Source organism: Myotis yumanensis, unplaced genomic scaffold (genome assembly GCF_028538775.1).
Source record: "Myotis yumanensis isolate MYYU_CA2020_CCGP unplaced genomic scaffold, mMyoYum1.0.hap1 SCAF_18, whole genome shotgun sequence".
Classification (NCBI taxonomy): Eukaryota; Metazoa; Chordata; class Mammalia; order Chiroptera; family Vespertilionidae; genus Myotis; species Myotis yumanensis.
Genome location: NW_027223769.1, coordinates 17,463,481 through 17,483,701, shown reverse-complemented (window position 1 = coordinate 17,483,701; position 20,221 = coordinate 17,463,481). Strand labels below are relative to the sequence as shown.

The following is a 20,221-nucleotide window of genomic DNA, read 5'->3' as shown; positions in this document are numbered from 1 at the left end:
AAGGAAAAGGCGGTGCAGACCCTGCGTCCCTGAAAACCTGCCCATGGGGCTTCTAAGCAAACACTGCCCTGGAGTTCTTGGGGGAGGGGCCACAAGTGAACCTCAACAAGGGGATATGTTGTGTGACCGGGCTGAAGAAGGGAGGAGACTATTTTAATGTCCTCAGCCCCAGGTCCTGACATTTAAAGGGGACTATGTCCACCTTGTTCAGAAAGAGGTGGCAGTGCCCTTGAGGCCCGTACATGAAGGTGCCATGCTGACCATTCCCAGGTGCCTGTGTGTACCCTACAACATGTTATGTCAAGTAAAGAAGAGGGTCAGAGGGAGGTGCACGTCCCAGCATCCCTATGTACACAGTGGTACTCGCCTTGACCTCGCTGCCCTGGCTCTGGACCCAATCTGATCAGCGTGCTTTTCAAACTCAGGCCACCCCAGGAAGCAGGAAGAACATGAAATGGTCACTTGTTTGTGTGTGTGTGTGTGTGTGTGTGTGTGTGCATGTGCACACGCATACACACATGCTCACACTCACACTCACACTCATTCTCAGGCTCCTTTTCCTCCTGACGCCTCTGACTCATCTCAGCCTCCTTGGGCGCTCTCCCAGAACACCTGAGCTGGGACTCGGGTGGGGTTGAGCAGGAGGAGGAACCCACACATCTAAGAGCTTTCCCTCTGCCTCTCCACAGCCCTGCCAGCGTGCCCTGCAGGGCTTCCCTGACCTGGGAGCAGGAGACAAAGACAAGGGTGCTGGAACTCTGCCCCAGTTCCTGTCGGTGGGGGGGGGTATGGAAAGTGCCAGGGTTAGGAACCGTGCACCCTGCCGCAGTTAGGGGGATGGCAACAGCCAGGTTTCCTCCTCTCATTCACTCAGTACTCGGTTAGTGAGGGCCCATTAAGTGCCAGGTATGGAAGGCACTAAGTGAGCCAGCCGGATGGGACCCCTGCCCTCCCAGAGCAGAGGGTGCACCAGCTGGTGGAGGGGTAGGGATTGAGCAAGCAAGTGGGTACAGTACAGCTAGGTCAGGGCTGTGATGGCAGAAGCCAGAGGTGGCATTAGCATGGTCTCCAGCAGGGAGTCTCAACCCTGGCTGCATACCAGTCACCTGGGAGGCTTTACAAAATCAGAAGGTAAACCTGAGCAGACACCTGCTCTGTGACCCAGCTCCTCAGTTTCCGGTGTATTCATCGGAAGACTTGTACAAGGATGTTTGCAGCACCGTTATTTTTAATAGCCCCAAACTGGAACCTGCCTCGACTCCAGTGTCCTCTGACAGTAGAACGGATAACTAAGCTGTGGTCTGTTCTCAGAAGCTAGACTATGTAGCAGCAGGAATGAATGAACTCGTGCAGCCACGAACAAGTCTCACAGACATAACATTGAGTGAAAGAAGTCAGACCCAAGAGATACATATGGTGTGATTATTTTTCCTTCAAGTTTAAGAACAGGCAAAATGAATCTATGGTGATAGAACCAGAATAGTTGTCACCTTTGGGGGGCAGAGCTAGGTGGAAAAGCACGAGAGAAACTTCTGAGCTCCTGGAAATGTTTTACAGCTTGGCCGGTGGTGCTCAGCTGGGGACAGTGTTGGCCTCCAGGGGATATGTGGCAAGGTCTGGAGACATTTGGGGTTGCCACAGCTTGGCAGGGGGGCAGGGGGGCAGGGTGGCTGCTGGCATCCAATGGGTGGAAGTCAAGAATGCTACTAAGCATGCTGCCAGGTGCAGGACAGCCCCCCTCAGAGAACCCAGAATTATCCGGCCCAAAATGTCCATGGTGCCAAAATGCCCTGATCTGGTGGCTGGTTATTACATGGGAATGTGTGAAAACTCACGAAGCTCTGCGCCTCAGATTTATGCACTGCCTGTTCTGTGTGTACGTTACACCCGGGTGTGCTGGAGCCCTGTTACACTTGGAAGCACACCTCTTCTCACTTCCACAGTCAGTGATGGCACATTGGTGGCTTGAATTTGGTCACAGTGGGAGTATTTACACTAAGGAAATTGGCAAACACTACAAAACAGGGCTTCCTTTTTCCGGAGAGTAGGTTGTTAGACATTTACCAGCATACTGCTGGTTATAGCTTCATAAAAAGGGGGGAAAGTGGTGCCTGAGCCCCACCCACTGCAGTTCTGATTGGATTGGGATGGCCCTGGCAGTGGATTGTCCCAAAGGCAAGTCAAGTTCATGGCCAGAGTTGAGAACCCCTTCTCCCAGGAGAGGTGAGGAAGGGATCCTTCAGCGGGTGATATTGAAGTTGAGACCTCTTAGCTGTTAACTAGGTAAGAAGCAGGATGAGGTGATCCAGGCAGAGAGAACAGAGCGTGCAAAGGCCTGGCAGGGCCGGTGAAGTTGCCGTTAGTCACATTTTTCTACCTGTGGTTAACCACTTGCTTCAGGATCCCCAGAACTGCTTCTTTAAAAAGCAGACTCCTCGATGTCCATTTTGGGCTCGAGCCCAGGAATCTGCATTATTGTCAAACTCCTCCGGTGATCTGCTCCATCCTAAAGATGAAGGGCCACAGCAGAGGAGGAAGTGAAGTGAACTGAGACTGCAGCAGAGAAAGGGAAAGGAAGAGAAGCAAAAGATGATGTTGGAGAAGGCGCTGGCCATGGACTGCTGAGCTGCTCAAACCTCCTGTGCTGAGCTGCTCCTGGGGGTTGTGTGTTAAGTGCAGGTGCAGACACAGCAGGTGTGGGGCAGGCCTGAGACGTTGCTTCTCTAACTGACGCCCAGTAATGCGGATGCTGCTGGCCAGGGACCATGCGCTGAGTGGCAGAGCTGTGCCTGTGTTTCAGTTGCCGAGTTTTTACTCAAAGAGCATTGGCATTCAGTTAAGAAGGGACTTGGTGAGATGTCAGTTTCCAGATTCCCCCCTGGCAGCAGCAGCATGGAGGGTGGATGAGAGCGGACAAGCATGACCCTGGGGGAGTCATGAACGGTGGTTATAACCAGGTGCCCAGGGTGGAGGCACAGGGTTATAACGCCCATCCCCCCTCAGAGCCCACAGTAGTTTGGGTTCCGAGTGACGTCCTTAGTTCTTCCAGGAAATCACCCAAGGGCCACAATCCTGGGAGACCTGTCCTGGGCTTGGGTCCACCCCACCTTGTTGGTCAGTCCTGGAAAATAAAACCCCACGATGTCCTCAGGGCCCATCCGCGGTGCTCCCAGTGGTACGTGATGTACTCACAGAGCAGACAGCTTGACCCAGGTTAGCATGGCTCACTGGAAAATCACCTCTGAGCCAACAGCCTTGAAAATCCACTCTTAAATCCCAGCAAAGGCAAACAAAGGGAAATGGAGTGTTGAGCATTTGAGCAGCAAATTAGCTCTGAACCCATAGAGATAGTTAGGCTGCCCTCCCCCCACAGACCACACACAGTTTTCCAACAACCATAGACTTTTCGGACTTCAGCCCATGGCTTTTGTTTTTCCCCAGCAAAGTTTACAGTGCATTTATCAAGCATCCTGGTGGGCTCAGCTCAGGCCTGGCTCACGGCACGTGCTGGATAAATGCAGGCCCTCTGTGTGCGTCGGGTCCAAGTTCTGCGCTCAGTCCAGTCCTTGTGCACAAAGAGGACGTGCATCTTTGGAAGTGCGGGGCACATGTGCATGACATGTTTAGGGAGGGGCTGCACGAGCTGTTTGTGACCATATCATTGTGCTCTGAGTCTCTGGGAGCAGTGGACTCAACCTTCACTGCACACACAGGGAGCCCTAAAAGCTCCTCAGGGAGTTCTGATCTGATTGGGTTCGGGATGTTTAGATGTGCCTTAGGGGACACTGGTGTCCAGCCAGGGATGGAAAGCTCTAATTCAAAGACAGGGTGAGTGGGCAGGTGGAAGAAATCAGAGAAAACTTCATGGAGGAGGGGGACCTGCACGGGATCATATGGGATCTTGGAAGCCACCATGGTGTCAAATCCCAGCCCCTTCCACTTAGAAGCCCTGTGTCAAGTGTAGGTCATTTGACCTCTGACACTTTTCTCACCTGTAACATGGAGATGGTAAGATTGCCAGACACAGATGTCTGCGAAGTCTGTGTGGTTGCACTTAGCACTGTGCCAGCCCAGGGGACCAACAGAAACCCGTTGCGGGAGTTACCTGTCAGGTGCGCCTCCTGGTCATGCGTGGAAGCTCCCAGGGAGGAGGTGCTTCACCCAGCTTCAGGGCACCAATTTCATTGTGTTTGGCCCAGCATTTTCCAAACAAATTACTTCAATGATGCATAGAGCCCTTTCTCAGTTAACACCTGTTAACACCTGCACATGGTGTTTGGAGATGCTGTGATGGGGGCTGCTGCAGACAGGAGGGACCTGCAGACCCCAGGAGTTTGGGATTCTGGGGGTTGAGATCCCCTTGAAGTGGGTTTGCCAGGTGAGGAGTGGAGGCTGAGCTTTCCACCTGGCCCGTGACGGGGCTGTGGGGGTTCAGGGAGCGTTGAGCACGGTGGAGCCTGTCTGGTCAGAAGTGCTCACTGGGTCTTGTAGCTCACAGCATCCACGCCAGGGCCACATGGTACCACCTGCACGCTCATGCCCTTCCATCTCTCCCCACAGCCGCGACAATTCCCCAAGCCTGAAGGAGATCCGGAACGGCTGCCAGCAGCCCTGCGACCGGAAGCCCACCTTACCTCTGCGCCTTCTGCACCCCAGCCCGGACCTGGTGTCTCAGGAAGCCACGCTGTCCGAGGCACGGCTCAAGTCGGTGGTCGTGGCCTCCAGTGAGATCCACGTGGAGGTGGAGCACACCAGCACTGCCAAGCCGGCGCTGACGGCCAGCGCGGGCAACGACAGTGAGCCCAACCTCATCGACTGCCTCATGGTCAGCCCTGCCTGCAGCACCATGAGCATCGAGCTGGGTCCCCAGGCTGACCGCACGCTCGGCTGCTACGTGGAAATCCTCAAGCTGCTGTGAGTGTCCCTTCTATGTGCCTGTCACCAATGGGATGAGGGAGGGGACTTGGCTTTGTAGTTCATATTCACTGGCTCGAGGCGTGCGAGGGTGGGCATGCTTAGGGTGCACACTTGAGTTGGGGTGTGGGTACGTGTGAGTGTGGGTGCACATATGCAAAGTATGAGGGCACACATTTTAGGTGTGTATACATGTATGCTGGAGTGTCTGGGCACATGTATAGGTATGTACACAAACATACATGTGTGCATGAGTTTGAGAATATGTGTGCGTGAGTGTGTGCATGAGCACATGGGTGCCCAAGTGTGACTGTGAGTCTGTGAACCTCTGCACATTGTGTAAGGTGTGGGCTCATTCTGAGTTTGTGAGTGTCTTTATATATGGGAATGGCTTTGAGTGTGTGGTGCGACAGCATGTGTGTGATTGCCTGAGCATGTGCGTTTAAGTGGACAAGTGTGGGTGTGTCTAGTCACTGCTGCTTTTATGGATGGGTGGCTATGAGTGCACACATGTGGGTATTAGCGTTTGTACACAAGAGTTACAGTGTGTGTGTTTCTCTGTGTCTGAATGCAGGTGTGTCCATGAGCCAGCGTGTGAGTGTTTGTGATATGAGACCTGTGCATGCCTTGTATGCTCAGTGTGGTTGTCTGCTTTATTTTTGGGGGGGGTGCCTGTGGGTGTCTCTGTGGTTGTGAGTGTGCATATGTATGTAGCATCTTCTGTAAAGGGCGTATCTTTGGAGAGCGCCCCCTGGGGTTGTGCTGAGGCCCAGCCCTCCTCCTACACTCTTTCTCATGAGCTCTCATGGGCAGACAGGGAGGCGCCTGCGGATCAGGCCCCGTGCAGTCCTGGCTGGTGGGAAAGGCTCAGGTGGAGCCAGGGACCAGGTCCGCGCTGGGTGTTCCAGGTCCCTCCCTACCTCCCTGAGCCTCAGCAGTGTGACTCTGCAGCGGGGGATCTGCATCTTTGACGCTCATGAGTCTTTCTAGTTCCACCACTCACACTTGTACCACACAGACTCCTCCCAAATTCATGCACCTGGCTCCTCGGTCCCCAAGTGGAGGGACCTGGGCTGGCTCTGTGGTCCCACAGCCAGCTTGGCGGGAGAATCCAGCAGATGCCTCACCGCTTGCTCCCACAGCCCTGACCCTCAGAACAGAGGTCAGCCCCTCAGGACCAAGTCCAGAGGTTGGCATTGCCAGGTACAGTCAGTGGCGTGGTGGGCTTTTCAGAGAGGTTGGGGGAGGGCGTATGGCACCTGTCTGAAGTCTGAGCACCAGGCCCCTAGATCAAGGGGAGGCCTGGCTCTGGGGGCTCGTCAGGGCTGACTGGGTCTCCAAGGCGGCTGTAGGCTCTGCAGCACAGGTTCGGCCTCTGTGGTGAACGTGTTGCTGTCTGAAGGGTGCACAGGGCCCAGAGGGTGGAGGCAGCCTGCCATGCCTGCTGAGCCAAGAGCTAGTCTGGGGGGCCTAGGAGGTGCCCCGTGATCTCAAAGAAGAGCTTGTTGTGTCTGTGAAGGTGAACACGTGCACGCACACACACATGCACATACCTACACACATCAGGCAGTGGCTTCGTGTGGTTGGAAAGGAGACTGTGGATGCTGCATCCACAGACACTTCCTCTCCTATCTAGGCCCTGAGAGAGGAGAGTGAGGCCTCCTGGGGGTCAGCGCCAGCCTCACTGTGGTCCTATCTGCAGAGGCCAGTGAGGGCACAGCCGCATCTAGCGACACTCCACCCGCCCATCTCCCCACTCCCACCCCCCCACCCCCGACACACACACACCTGCACACTGTTCGAAGGAAATTCCAGATTCTGCTCAGAGATCTCCTAGAACATGCCCCACTTTCTCCCAGGAGTGTGGTCTACCCTCCGAGAGACGCGCCGGCCAGGGCCCTCATATCCTCCTCGCCCGGTTGAGGCAGGGCCCCCAGGCCAGAGACAGCTCTGCTCTCCGCCCTGGCCTGCCTCTGGCTGGCTGCCACAGGCACCTGGACTCCCAGGCCTTCTGCTGGCTCGGGCCCTGACTCACATTAAGCACTAAGGGTTTGAGTTTCATCATGCAGTTCACACACGTTTTTTTCCCTTCTTCATAAACATGCTCATGAATGAGGACTCTGTTCTTCCTGATCTGCTTCCAGACCTCCTGCCTGCCCGCAGGGCCCAGCTGCCAAGGCGCGGCGGGGGTCAGAGGCCCGGTCAGGAGCTGCCCGCTGGGAGCCGGAGGTGTTCTGACCGATGCGCAGAGCAGCCTCACCTCCGCCTGGTGTCTCCACAAGGCAGGGTTTATACTTCCAAAGCCTCTTTTACCAATGGGGGGGGGGGGGGGGGTCAGAACACAGTGTGGGCTTGCTAACTTCTTTTCCGAGCAACTTGCCTTCTCCAACTCCACTGCCTGCTTGAGTCACTGGCCCACCGGAAGGCCTAGGACACACTGGGCCCCCTAAGCCCTAGCACCTCAGAGCACGACAGTATGGGACACATGGGAAAGAGCTCAGGTTCAGAGCCGTCTGCTGGGCTCAAGGGCCACAGAGATATCAGTATTAGCTTGTGACCTGGGCAAGTTACTGGTCTTCTCTGAGTCACAGCTGCCTCGGGGCAGTAGACGGGTGGAGGGCATGGCTCTGGGCGCCTTGCAAGTGTAGACACCAGGCAGATGGGAGTTACTACACTTCCTGAGTACAGCTGTGTTTCCTCTATTTTAAGACACCATTGAGAGTAAGATGCATCGTTGATTTAACGACACATTGAGAGGAAAAAAAAAACACACCAATATGGCATTCAAAGCACATTGATGGCAAGAAGCATGCATCTGGGGATTTAGGAAATGCATGTATGGCAATCTGCTGGTAACTGCAGCGTTCTTGGCTCCTCTTGCCCTCAGCGTTCTGGTCTGTGAAATGGGTATCTTCCTCGGGGAGCTGCTCTAAGAATTTAGTGGCACGGGACCTTGCCAGGCTGGTTCTTGATAAGAGAGGCCTGCTGTTACCAGTAGGAGTGCTCCCTGAATGAGAGTTACGTGTAAGGAATGAAAAAGGAGGCTCTAATTGGAACTGAGGGGTCTTAAGAGGGCATTGTGGGGGGCAAAGGAAGCCAGGCTTAGCACCTTGGCCCAGCTTGTCAGCCCTATTCATCAGACCAGGCACTGCTGGTCCCCTAGTGTGAGTATCACGCCTCTCCCCCCCCCCCCCCCCCCCCACACACACACACACATACACAGCCCAGGCCCTAAAAGGCCCAGGCCTTGGTTATGTGTAGGAAAGCCCACACATGGTTAGAATTTCACACCTCTGAAAGGAACGTAAGCCTCAAAAAGCTCCCTGGAGACCCTTGAAAAGGAGGACTATTCCCGATGCAGGTCAAGGTTCCCCTGCAAACACCCCCTTGTGAGGCCCCGGCTGGGTGGTCTGACGGAGAACATGGACTCGGGAGCTGGACAGAGCAGCTGGGTCTGTGGCGGTTTGGAGTCCAGCTCTTAGCCGGCCGGGCACCTGCATGCGATTCGAGTATTTCCTTATCCATCTGTGTCTGCACTCCTTTATCCAGCATTAACTGCGCACCTTGTCTGGCCAGGCTCTGCTGGATGCCGGGGTCCCAGCTGCTCCCAGTCCCTCTGAATCTAGTAGCAGCAACTGCTGGAGGCAGTGACACCGCCCGCCGGTGGGAAGGAGTGGGAAGCCGCTGGCCACATGGAGGCCACAGACAGGAAGAGCAGGGAGTAGCCATTGTGAGGAGAGGGGCGCAGGTCTGTGCTTTTTGATCAGCTCAATTCGGGATTGTTATTTTGCAAAAACCTGGGTTTTAAAAGAGGCCTGGGGGTTTCTTAGTCAGCTGGAAGATGCTCCAGCCATCGGGGGCTGTTGGGGAAAATGCGGATGAAGGGGAGGGGGTGTCCTAAAGACGGGGAGGTGTAACTAGAAGTATAAGGCAGGTGCCAGGAGGGGACATGGGAAACGTGGTACATCACCCAGCATAGTCCGCTCCGTGAACCGCCCCAGCCAGTGCCGCAGCTCCGCTGAGAAGAGACACCAGGAGTTCGGTGCAGGGAAGGGGGGTTGACTGGGGGCTTGGACATCCTGTCTTACCTGTAAGTGGGGATCTAGAGCTAGCCTGGCCCCATTAACGTGAGGAGTGAGTGTTGGGTGCCTGGAGCCTGAAGCTGTCGGAGATCCTCAGGATGCTCGAGGCACCTCTCCCTTTCCTCCCTGAGCCAGGGAAGGCCTCGCTGTCTTGTCCACTTCCTGGGGGTGGTGGTCAGGCTGCTCATAGTCAGGCTTGCAGCTCTCCCTCCCATCCCGGGCCTGCCCGACTCGCCAACCCTGAGGCTGGCGCTGCTCTCCAGATGCTCATGGCAGGTGCTCTGCTCTCCATTCCTTGGGCCTGGCCAGCCCCCGGGCACCTAGCCTCCCAGCCTCTGCCCAGCACACGCATTGCACATGCTCACGCTGGTCGGACTCAGGGTTTGGAGCAGACTTGGAGCTAGGCTGGGCAGGGGCGAGGAAGGAAGTGTCTGCCTCCTCCTTTCTTCCCCTCATGTTCTCTTTCCTGATCCCGTGTGAGCCGTGGGGAGGCCAACCTCCAGGCTGGAGAGACGAAGGAGGGAGAGGGCTTCCTTCCAGACCCCTGGCCTCCGCCTCCCACTGAGCTTAGCACCTGGGAACAGGGGACAGGCTTGTCAACATCCCTTTCCATTCAGGAGTGAGCCCTGGGCCGGGCTGTGTCGTCGCCCTAGATGGAGCCCAGCGTGTGCCCACACACTGGGCACAACACCCACACTGATTACGGGAGATTTAAAGTTGCCTTAGAGTTTTCTGCATTGATGGCATTTTTACAAAGAACATATTTTATTATTTTAAAGCAAAAGAAAAACCAGTAAGTGCCTTTTTTGATAAAGGGACATGGCCTTTCTTCACAGGTAGATGCAGGGGACATGCGGTGCCACGTAGCTCAGTGGGGAGGAACACAGACACAGGAACTAGGCTCTTGAGCTTGGGCCAGCACGTGTCCTCACTGAGACTCAGTTTTCTTGTCTGTGGAATGCGGCCAGGTCTCTGGGAGGAACACCTGGCCTGATCCATGTGTGTATCCACAATGTTTGCTATTACTTTTAGGTTTTCTGGAAACCAAGAGTCAGTCAGTGACAGTTGGGTGTTGGGAGGGGAGGGATTCAGAGGGAAGACAAGCTAGCTGCAAAAATGTGACCCTTCCCCCGGAAAGAAGCATACAGGTATCAGTCAGAAGGGGGGCTCTATGTCCTGATGTGCATCTGACAGGCCTCTGAGCACCTGTGCCCAGCCACCCATGGGCGGCACAGAGCGTGTGCCCCGCCTTGGGCACTGGGATCCACGGAACCCTTGCTCCGTGCTTCCTATCTGCCTGGACGCAGATGGGTCACCAAGGTGCTCAGCGTCTCGCTCTCTCACCTGTAAAGCAGGTGTGATTCTCCCTCGTCCTTTAGTGCCTGTTCTGAGGATTAAGCAAGCAAGTCCATGCCCAGCACACAGCCCGGTAGGTGCTTAGTAAACCTCGGCCAGCAGCACTGTAGGACTCAGCTCAGGCAACCAGGCTTTTGGAGGAATTCTCTTCTAGTGTCTGGCGTTTGAGTCTTTCCTCCGAGCCCCCCAGGGTGTGGGCTGGGTTCCGAAGGCTGACACTTGATCACCATGTGTTTGGAAAAGGTGGGGTGGGAAAGCTCTCAGGAGTTAGCTAAACCATCCATTGGTGATGGAGCAAATATTAGTTCTTACCCTTTTTTGGTCTAAAGCACAGGTGGACATATAGCACATAAACATATACAGTATGTTGAGAGAACAATGAGGAGAATTCGTCAAGAAAGCTCCTTGGGCCCTGGCCGGGTGGCTCAGTTGATTGGAGCATTTTCCCGTACACCAAAGGGTTGCCGATTCGGTTCCCTGTCTGGTCAAGTACAGGAAGCAACCAATCGATGTATCTCTCTCACATAGATGTTTCTCTCTGTCACATCAATAAAATTATGTCCTCAGGTCAGGATTAAGGGGGGAAAAAAAGTCGAGAGCTCCTTGGGGCGGGGGGCCTGGGACAGGGGACAGAGGGTACCAGATGAAAAGAAGGCTGAGAAACACTGAATTGAACGTGAAGCAGTTATGGGGTCGTAGGACCAAGAATCAGGTGTGTGCACTAACCTGGCTGTGTGCAAATGCTCCGGGGCCTGGGGAGGCCTGTCTGTCCTCAGGCTGAGGCGCTGCCATTCCCCAAGTTTCCTGAACCTCGTGGCTTCTCTGGGGAGTTGGCAGAAGGAGCTGCTTCTTTAAGTTGTGCTGGTGGGAGGGGAGCAGCCCTGCTGACTACACAGCTGCCTCCGGAAGCCGTTGCTGCCCTTCCAGGCCCTTTTAGCAGCCCAGCTCTGCAGTCACCTGGGCAGTTCCTTACCCACTTCTCACCTGTGACAGGGGCTCTGGTGGGGCCCGTTCCATGAGCTAGCAAGTCCCGACACAGTGGGTGCTCAGCAGACCTCAGCTGTGGCTGTCCTTCAGGCAGATGCTGCTCCTGCGGTCGCACAAATGGGACGGGACCTCCTGCATTGGTCTCACCTGAGACCTCCGTTGAGGTCTGTCAGGGCAGCAAGGGATCTGGCGTCAGCCTGGACTCGATTTTCCACCAGCCACTGCTGTGTATGACTCTGTTTCCCCATCTGTTAAGTGAGGCTACTCATATAATCATACTCTATAACAGCAGTGTATTAATTGTATAAATATATATAAAATTACATATAATCTTCATTGTGGAGAGTAAATGAACAGAGGTAAAGCTTTTGGCATATGCAGAGTGCATGTCCAATGTGTTGACAAAGTCGTAGCTGTTATTTTTTCAGTGTTACTATTACCATTGGTGTTGTTATTGCTATTAGCAGTAACTGTTGTTTTTTAAAGCTGTTATCTGGACACAAACTAGCAGTATCAAATATATCAGGAGCATTGACCCAAACAACAAATAAATAGCCTATAATTTTTATTTTTTGAGAATCAGTCAGTTCTGGCTAATCAAAGATGAGAATGACTTTGTATTCCCAACCTAATCCCTCTTGTATTAGTCTGTATTAGTCTGCCCAAGCTTCCATAACAACATTGCACAGACTGGCAGCTTAAACAACAGGCATTTATTTTCTCACAGTTCTGGAGGCTGGAGCTGTGAACTCCAGGTGTGGGCAGGGCTGGTTTCCTCTGAGACCTCTTTCCTTGGCCTGGTCTTCCGAGTGTCTGTGTCCTCACCTCCTCTGATAAGGGCACCGGTCGTGTTGGATCAGGGCCTATCCTGTGACCTCATTTTACCTTAGTCACCTCTTTAAGGGCCTGTCTCCAAATACAGTTGGATTCTGAGGAGCTGGGGTATTAGGACTTCAACATATGAATGTGGGAAGGGGGGTACATTTCAGCCCATAACACCTCTGATAGTTCAAAAGATGGAACCGTGACCCCGTGGCCTGAGTTCCAAGGCCAGGAGGGAGGAGATTCTGGGGAGTGGATGGCCAGCCCCTTCGGCTGCCACAAGGAGGTCCCTGGACCAGTTCTGTCCCCAGGCTTCGCAGCCACACTGTGCCAGCTCTCTGCTCACTGAGATGTCAGAGCAGAGTGGGTGCCACCTGACCCTCTGCCAGACTCTCGCCCAGCCTGTGGCCATCGTGACAGCACGCTGCACACCTCGCCCTCCAGACCCAGCCTGACCTCGCTCCTTCTCATTCTAGGTCCGACTACGATGACTGGAGACCGTCTCTGGCCAGCTTGCTTCAACCCATTCCATTCCCCAAAGAGTAAGTCCCACCCCACCACCCACCTGTGAGGAAACCCTGAACCGCCCACTGAGTCCCTAAGGAGGCCACTCCTGTCTCGGATGCACACGGGCCCCCTGGGAACATTGTGGACGACAGCAGGAGATGGAGATGTCGTTCTCAGCTTCGAGACCCTCGAGGAGGACCTCCTGGAAAATGGGGAGATCACCTCCTTGCATTGTTAGGGTTCACTGAGTTGAGAGTGCAGACAGCTGTCCCCACCATGCCTGCATGCAGTAAAGTTAATGATCTTGATTATGCATCAAATGGGAACAGTAATACCTGCCTCCTCTCTCCGATGCCATGGTAAAAACATAAAAAAGCACATGCAGTCACTTTACATGTCATACAGCGATATGCCGAAAGCTCTTTGTGTCCATTATGAGCGTTAGCTCATGCTCCACAGTGAGTTGGCCAGAATGGACCCTCTGCCTCTTTAGCGGCCCTTACCCACTCCTGTATTAAATTAATCACAGCAAAATAGGGAGAAAACTGCCGAGGGTGATGGCCTGAGAGAAGTTGTGTTGAATAACCAGGCTCTGAAATGCCTCCAGGTCTCTCTTTCAATCGGCGTGGAGGAGCCAGGCCTCCAGAGGCAGCAGGCTCTCTGGAGCCGATTAGCGAGCCCATGTTTATGAAATGTGGCTCTCTGAGGGGGACATTACACTCAGTAATTGCCCCATTTGCTGGCTGGGCTGGTCCCCGGGGGCCCCCAGAACCCGAGACCAGAGAAATCTGACTCCTGAGAGCCGCTGGTCTCCAAGAGCAGTGGCGTCATTGGCTGCAGCCACCGTCCCCACAGCCCAAGGGACACACTTGACAGTGGGCCCATGATGCAATTCGCTTGGAGAACATCCCTGAATGCCGCCCTGGTGCGCACCTTAATTAGTGCGAACACTTAACGAACACCCCTGGGTCCTGGTGTCCACGTGCAGACACACAAGCCACATGCATCCGAGACCGCCCTCCTGCTTACAGGGTGGGTCTGGGGCGGCTGAAGGACATGGGGCTCAGTCTGCTCACTCATCAAAGGAGACTTTGTTTTGCAGCTTCAAGTAGGGACAAAATCTCAGTGCTTCATTCCAGCTTCCTGTCCATTCTTCGAGTCAGCCATAAAGCCTAGCCTCCCCAGAGGAAGACTTCTGGATGGTTGCCCTGTCCAGAAGCTCCCTGCTAACCGCACTCTCCCCTTTGTTTTTGTTGCAGAGCCCTCGCCCACGAGAAGTTCACCAAGTGAGTATTCGGGCAGCGCCCTCGTTACCTTCTTCTAGCGCGAGTGCCCTCTGTCCCAAGGTCATCCCAGTGGCCAGCCCTCCCTCCGTCATGTGCTTTCTGGGAGGCAGCCAGGCCCATCCAGGAGTTTCCTCATCCTGCCAGCTCAAGTGGGCTGGCTCCCCTCAGACCCCGTCCTCGGCCACCTAAGCCCGGACCCTGGGCATGACTCTGTCCCCACCTGTCTCTTCCAGGGAACTGAAGTACGTGATTCAGAGGTTCGCCGAGGACCCACGACAAGAGGTGAGGCCTCCTTTCTCCTCCCAGCCCGGCCATCCGGGCTCCAGCAGCCGCCGTCCGTGGTTCTGTCAGGGCCTCCTTGTCACCCACGGGCATTCGGAGCAGTTGGCAAAGGCTCTTATGCTCACCCTGTCTCAGACACACCTGTTCTCATTTAATCCTCATCACCCTACCAGTGGGTTCTATTTATCCCCATTTTACATCAACATTACCCCCTTTCGGAGGTGAGAAAACTGAGGTTGAGTTCCATCCCCAAGGTCGTGCACTTGGTACATGGCTGAGGCAGGATTCGAACCCAGGGAGTGTGGCTGTAGAGCCTGTGCAGTAACCGGCTCTGCAGTGGGCACACTGAGCCTGCCCAAGGAGCTCGGGCCCCTCCTCTGTGCACATGGGGTCCGGGATGCAGAGGAGAGAGCAACTTATTCTAGAGGGAGCCTGAATATACTCTCCTCAGGCCATGCTGTAAAGCCTCGTTCCAGGAGGATCTAGAAAGATCTAGTTCTAAAACACCATGATTCTAAACCCTGATCCAAAAGCAGTTCTGAGCCTGATGGGAAGAAGCAGGACTGGCAGATAGGAAGCGTCTACCTGGCTGGGACCAGTGATGGCCTCCCTTGTTTCTAAGAGTCTCAGAATCCCCTGGAAAGTGAGCCGTTATTGCAAACTTTGAAGTTTGGAGAATAAAAGTGGTACCAGCTGCGTCCCAAAGCAGAGAGGCAGAGCCAAGTGCTGGGAGGCCCAGGGGCTGGTGTGGGCGCAGCCCCGCCCTGCAGGGTCTCGCCCGCCCTCTCCTGTGGCCTCCTTTGATTTTCTCTCCTGTTTCTCTTCCTCCCTCTCCCTTCACTCTCACTCCTGCTTTCTCCCTCCTAAATGAAGCCAGGGTTGTTTTCTTACAAATTCTTTGCTGTATTTGTCGAATAAGGTTTCATGCTCTTGATTCCTTTCTTCTTTGAAACTGATAAGTTAACATTCGGTATCCTCCCGACGCAGGGGGAAAATCAAAGCCCACCGCCTCTGTTTTTTGTTTACTTGTGTTTAATTGAATATCTGTGAGTCAGACTGTCCTTCCCTCCTGAAGGAAACGCTGAGCGCTTCTCTCCGCTTTCTTCGGAGGCCGGGAGGAGGGGAGGAAATACTGTTTCTCCGTGCGATTACAGCGGTGGCCAGGGTGGATGTGGACTTGTTCCTCCCCAACACGCACACGTATTTGCACATATGCACACCCCGGCCCAACCACCCTGGGAAGGAGGTTGACAGCCACTAAAATTGCCCCTCACCCTGAAAAGAGACCCTTCTAGGGAGAGGCACAGAGACTCAGAAGGGGGTGCAGATAGGACCTACTGAGGGGGTGGCAGAGGCCCAGCGGGAGAGAGGGATGCGCAGGGCAGGGACCCAGAGAGGACAGCACCCCTGCAGGTGAAGTAGGAAAGTCGGGGCAGACACTCAGAGTCAGGGGGGCAGATACCTGGGAGTGAGGGTCAGTGATGGGGGAGCAGAAACCCCAAGAATGGGTGGGGCAGCGAGAGGAGGAAGTCTGAGGGGTTAGATGTGCAGAGAGAATGACAGAGACCCAGACAGAGAAGAGGGGGGAAATGCCCCTTAGTCCCCGAGAGGCACAGGGGAAAGGGGGCTGCGTCTGAGCAGCTGCTTCCAGCCTCTCTCCCCTGTTTGGCCACTAACCAAGCTGGGCCGGCTCTGTCCCACGGGCTGATGCTGATGCTGGATCCCTGTGTCGGACACCACAGCTGGGATTTAGTTGAAGGCCAGGTCACTGACTGAACAGCTGTAACGGTTTCACTGCCCAAGCCCTTCACGTGCATGTAGATGGCAGTTCAGCGTTAGGGTCGGTCTGCGTGGCACTGACCCTGTGCCTTCCCTCCCACAGGTGCACTCCTGCCTGCTGAGCGTGCGGGCCGGCAAGGACGGCTGGTTTCAGCTCTACAGCCCCGGAGGGGTGGCCTGCGACGACGATGGGGAGCTGTTCGCCAGCATGGTATGTGGGGGTCACCTCTCACGGTGAAGGAGAGCTGCCCGAGCCACTTGGGCCACCCCGGGGATTTCCAGGCCTGCGTGAGGCTGGTGAAGATGGCAGTGAGAGCACATGTCACTTTCTCCTCTGCTGCCCAAGCAGACACCCAGCTAGGGGCTTGCCCCACTCAGTCTCACTCAGCCGTGTGAGGTGACGCTGTACCCGGTTTTACAGACGAGGAGGCTGAAGACGAGGTTAGCTGCCCAAGCTCTCGCAGTTCATCGTGGTTGCCATGTTAAGTCCAGGAACTGAGCACATGGGGATTCTGGGAGGCACCGCAGGTCCGTCAGCTCAGCTGAGCTCATCTGCAGTGAGAGGCCCAGGTCAGGATGGTCGTCCCACCTTGGAGACGTGGGGTGTGAGATCACCAGACCATGAACTGCACCGGTGGTGACTTTGGTGCCTTGTGCACTGTGTCGGACACCTCACATGCACTCTCTCTTAATCCTCACGGCAACCCTGTCCCTTAATCACATCCATGTGGAGATAGGCCCAGAGATGCAGAGGTCACACAGGCCTTCCGACTTCTCGTCCTCCCTTGACCCAGGCCCAGGCGGTCCAGAGCCGGCCCCTCCTTCCAGTGGCAGAGTGTCCGTCTCCTGGGAGGAGCAGACTCCATCTCCCAGGCCAGATGCTCCTCCAGGTGGCTGGCCACCTCAGTTGTCCCACCTGTTGACAAAACCAGCTCAGTTCCAAGATCACACCTGTTCCCAAGCCTGAGATAGCGAGGGTGTCAGCCAGGCCAGGTCAGGTGGCAGCGCTGCTACGCTGCACCAGCGTGATGACCTTGGGCTGCTAACCTGCCTCTCTGGGCTTCAGCTTCCTCGTCTGTGAAACAGGAAGTGTAGTATAGTCTTTCGGGGGTTACGGGGGGGGGGGGGGGGGGCGGTCACGTGTGGATAGCTGGGGCAGGGCGCAGCGCACAGCAGTGCTCGGAAGGGACGGCTGTGGTTATTCCCATCTCGCTGGGAGGCGGTTCCGCAGGCGAGCGCTCATGAGGCTCACAGTGAGCCCAGCTGAGTTCCTGCAGTGACAACTCCGCCTGGTGCTGGCCCGGGAACTTTCTAGAAAGGGGCTTATTTTTAGGTCATTTTTCTTACGCACTCCCTCCACTCCTCACATCCCTTTGGAGGACCCTGTGCATCCTGGAAGTGCTGGCCCTGCCTGCCTGCACCTCCTCTCACCTCTCCCTGCGGCTCCTCTGACGTCACAGCTTCACCATGGCAACACCCCGTGGTCCCCCACCCCTGTGTGAGAGAGACTTCAGGGACCTGGCAGAGCTGTTAATGATGGAGCGGAAAAAATATACTTGGGAAGGAAGGAAGCAGGCAGCCCCTGGGATGGCAAGGCGTCATTTCCACAGATACGCACGCGAAGAAGGTTGTCCCCTTGATTAGGCCACCGTTTGCAACCATGATGGGCACTGGCTATTGGTGTGAAGTCGGGGAGAGCAAACGAGGTGTTGGGGCCCAGCCCTGTCGCTTGGGTCCCCTGCCCCTGGGCCCTGTCTCCAGGAACCAGAAAGAAGCACAGTTTCCTTACTGGCTGCTCCACCTCTAACCCAGGATGGAGCAGAATTTGCCTATTGGATTTCTGGGGCAGGTGATCACACACAATACCCTCGGAGCTCACAGCAGGCTGAGGAAGGGAAGGCGGGGCTCCGTACCATCCCCTGTCCCGTGAGGCCGGGCACCCTGAGCGAGGGCTGCCCGAGGGCTTCTGCCAGGCTCACCGGTGCTGACCCAGAGGCCGAATGTCAGCAGAGAACATATGCTATGAAGCTGACTGTTTGACATGTTTAAGAGCTCAGTTCAGGGACATTAAGGAATTCACACTGTTCTGCAGGTATCACCACCATCCATCACCAGAACCTTCATCTTCCCCCTGGGCTGCTGCCCCATCCAGTCCTGGCCCCACCATCCACTTTCTGTCTCTGACTGCTCTGGGCCCCTCATGGGGGAGGAATCCTAGGATTGTCCTGTGTGTCCTCGAGGTTCACCCATGTGGGAGCATGTGTCCGGGAGGGGTCTTTTGAATGCCCCTGGGGGGCTGGTGATCATGTCGGATCTCTCTGTCCAGACAGGACGTGGTCTGATCAGTGTCTTCTTGGTTCACAAACTTTCCACACACGGAAGCAGGCACCACAGGCCACAGCCCCTTCACCTGGGCCGTCTCTCCTCACAGGTGCACATCCTCATGGGCTCCTGTTACAAGACCAAAAAATTCCTGCTCTCCCTGGCGGAAAACAAGCTGGGACCCTGCATGCTCCTGGCGCTGAGGGGCAACCAGACCATGGTGGAGGTGAGGAGCCATCCCGGTCCCTGTTCTTGTTGATGGAGCTCTAAGCACAGCTATTACAGGAGCTGGGGACACAGCAGCAGACCCGGCAGGTGCAGTCCCAGCCTTCGGAGCTCAGCGAGCAGGAGGCCTTTGTCACCAGTTTCTTCCTTTCACCTGTGATGGGCATTGTCCAAAGGCGTAACAGACCAACCCAAGTGGGGCTCGAACAACACTTGCCTTTCTATTGCTCGCGGAGCTTGGGGTGACTGGACTCAGCTGACCAATTCTCACTCTGCATCTCTCGTGGGGTCACAGTCAGATGGGGGGCTGGCTCACCTCCAAGGCTTCTGGCCTAAGAGGACTCCACCGGCCGAGCTCCCCGGCCTCTGTCCACGCAGCAGCCTGGGGTGGGAGGGCTCCCACTCACCAAGGAGCACACACCGGTCCCAGCCCCCATGGCACCTCCCTGCTCCACTGTCTCCCCAAAGTCCCCGGAGCCACCGCACAGAGAGAGGCCAGACAGAGCCATTCCGCTTCCCAGCTCAGCCTCAGAAGTCAGGCGGCATCACTGCCACTCACACCCGCTGGAAGTCAGTCCCCAAGGCGGGGCTGCAGTCAGGAGGACGGGGTTAGACTTCACTCAGCAGGAAGAGCATCCCATGCAAGTGGGAGGGATGGTGAGACTTGAGGACCAAAGAGGCGTTAGCAAGAGGCAGGAGCAGAGCCTTCCAGGCTGTGGGACCAAACCCACCAAGGCCCGCAGCAGGAGGCTTGGTGGGAGAAGAGGGGAGGCCAGGCCCTAGAACACAGTGAGTCCAGGGCAAGAGGCTCGGGATGCGGGCAGACATGCATGAAGAGCCTGGTGCCCACGGGTCCTGGTGAGGAGGTTGGAGCTGAGTGCCTTGTGTGGGGCAGGGGGAGAGGGGAGAGCAGGAGCAGTGGCGTGAGGGCCGGGCTGGCTTTCCTGGGCGAGTGAGAAGGGAAAGGGGATCTCAGAGGCAGGACTGTCAGCCTGTGTGTCCGGGCAGAGGGCCCGGGAGGGAAAGTGCATGTGCGGCTGCCCGAGGCACAGGTCCCAGGCTCCAGCTCCGGGAGCGTGTCTGAGCACCTGCTGTGTGCTCAGCACGGGGACAGGAACCAGGGATAGAAAGAGGTGCCCTGTCCTTGGGCCTGGTGTGCATCGTTTCGTGTGCATTTACTAAAAGCCGGCTTGCTGTGCGCTCGGCTGGGCGTACTCCGGCACTCCCATTGTACAGGGGGAAGCTGGGGCAGGTGACCTGCAGTGTCACAGCGGGAGAGTGGGCTGCTGGTTTTCAAAATAAGGCCTTTAGGGGAGAAGGGGTGTGTTGAACTTATTGAGAGACCCCCCTTTTCAGGGCGTGGGGGGCTGTTGGGATTCGCTGCTTGCCTCTGCCCCTTCAAGGAGGACCCGTCCAGAGTTGCAGCCGGTGGTAACGTGCTCCCCATCTCTTGGCAGATCCTGTGCTTGATGCTGGAGTACAACATCATCGACAACAACGACACCCAGCTGCAGATCATCTCAACCCTGGAGAGTACTGGTGTGGGGAAGCGCATGTACGAGCAGCTGTGCGACCGGCAGCGGGAGCTGAAGGAGCTGGTGAGCCCACGGCTAGGCCGGCCAGCAAGAGCGTAGGGTGCAGTGGGGCAGAGCCCAGGGA

At 55.8% G+C, this 20,221-nt stretch overlaps 1 protein-coding gene across 3 annotated transcripts in view; it reads left to right on the top strand.

Moving 5' to 3' along the window:
- Positions 1–20,221, top strand: part of CMIP (c-Maf inducing protein) — a 235,742-nt gene that overhangs the window by 206,700 nt on the left and 8,821 nt on the right. For all 3 annotated transcript variants that reach the window (XM_070399132.1, XM_070399133.1, XM_070399134.1), the window contains 7 exons: positions 4,561–4,914; positions 12,638–12,703; positions 13,928–13,954; positions 14,188–14,236; positions 16,119–16,226; positions 18,447–18,563; positions 20,020–20,160. In XM_070399132.1, the coding sequence (XP_070255233.1) occupies positions 4,561–4,914; positions 12,638–12,703; positions 13,928–13,954; positions 14,188–14,236; positions 16,119–16,226; positions 18,447–18,563; positions 20,020–20,160 (862 nt within the window). The remainder of the gene's footprint in view (positions 1–4,560; positions 4,915–12,637; positions 12,704–13,927; positions 13,955–14,187; positions 14,237–16,118; positions 16,227–18,446; positions 18,564–20,019; positions 20,161–20,221) is intronic.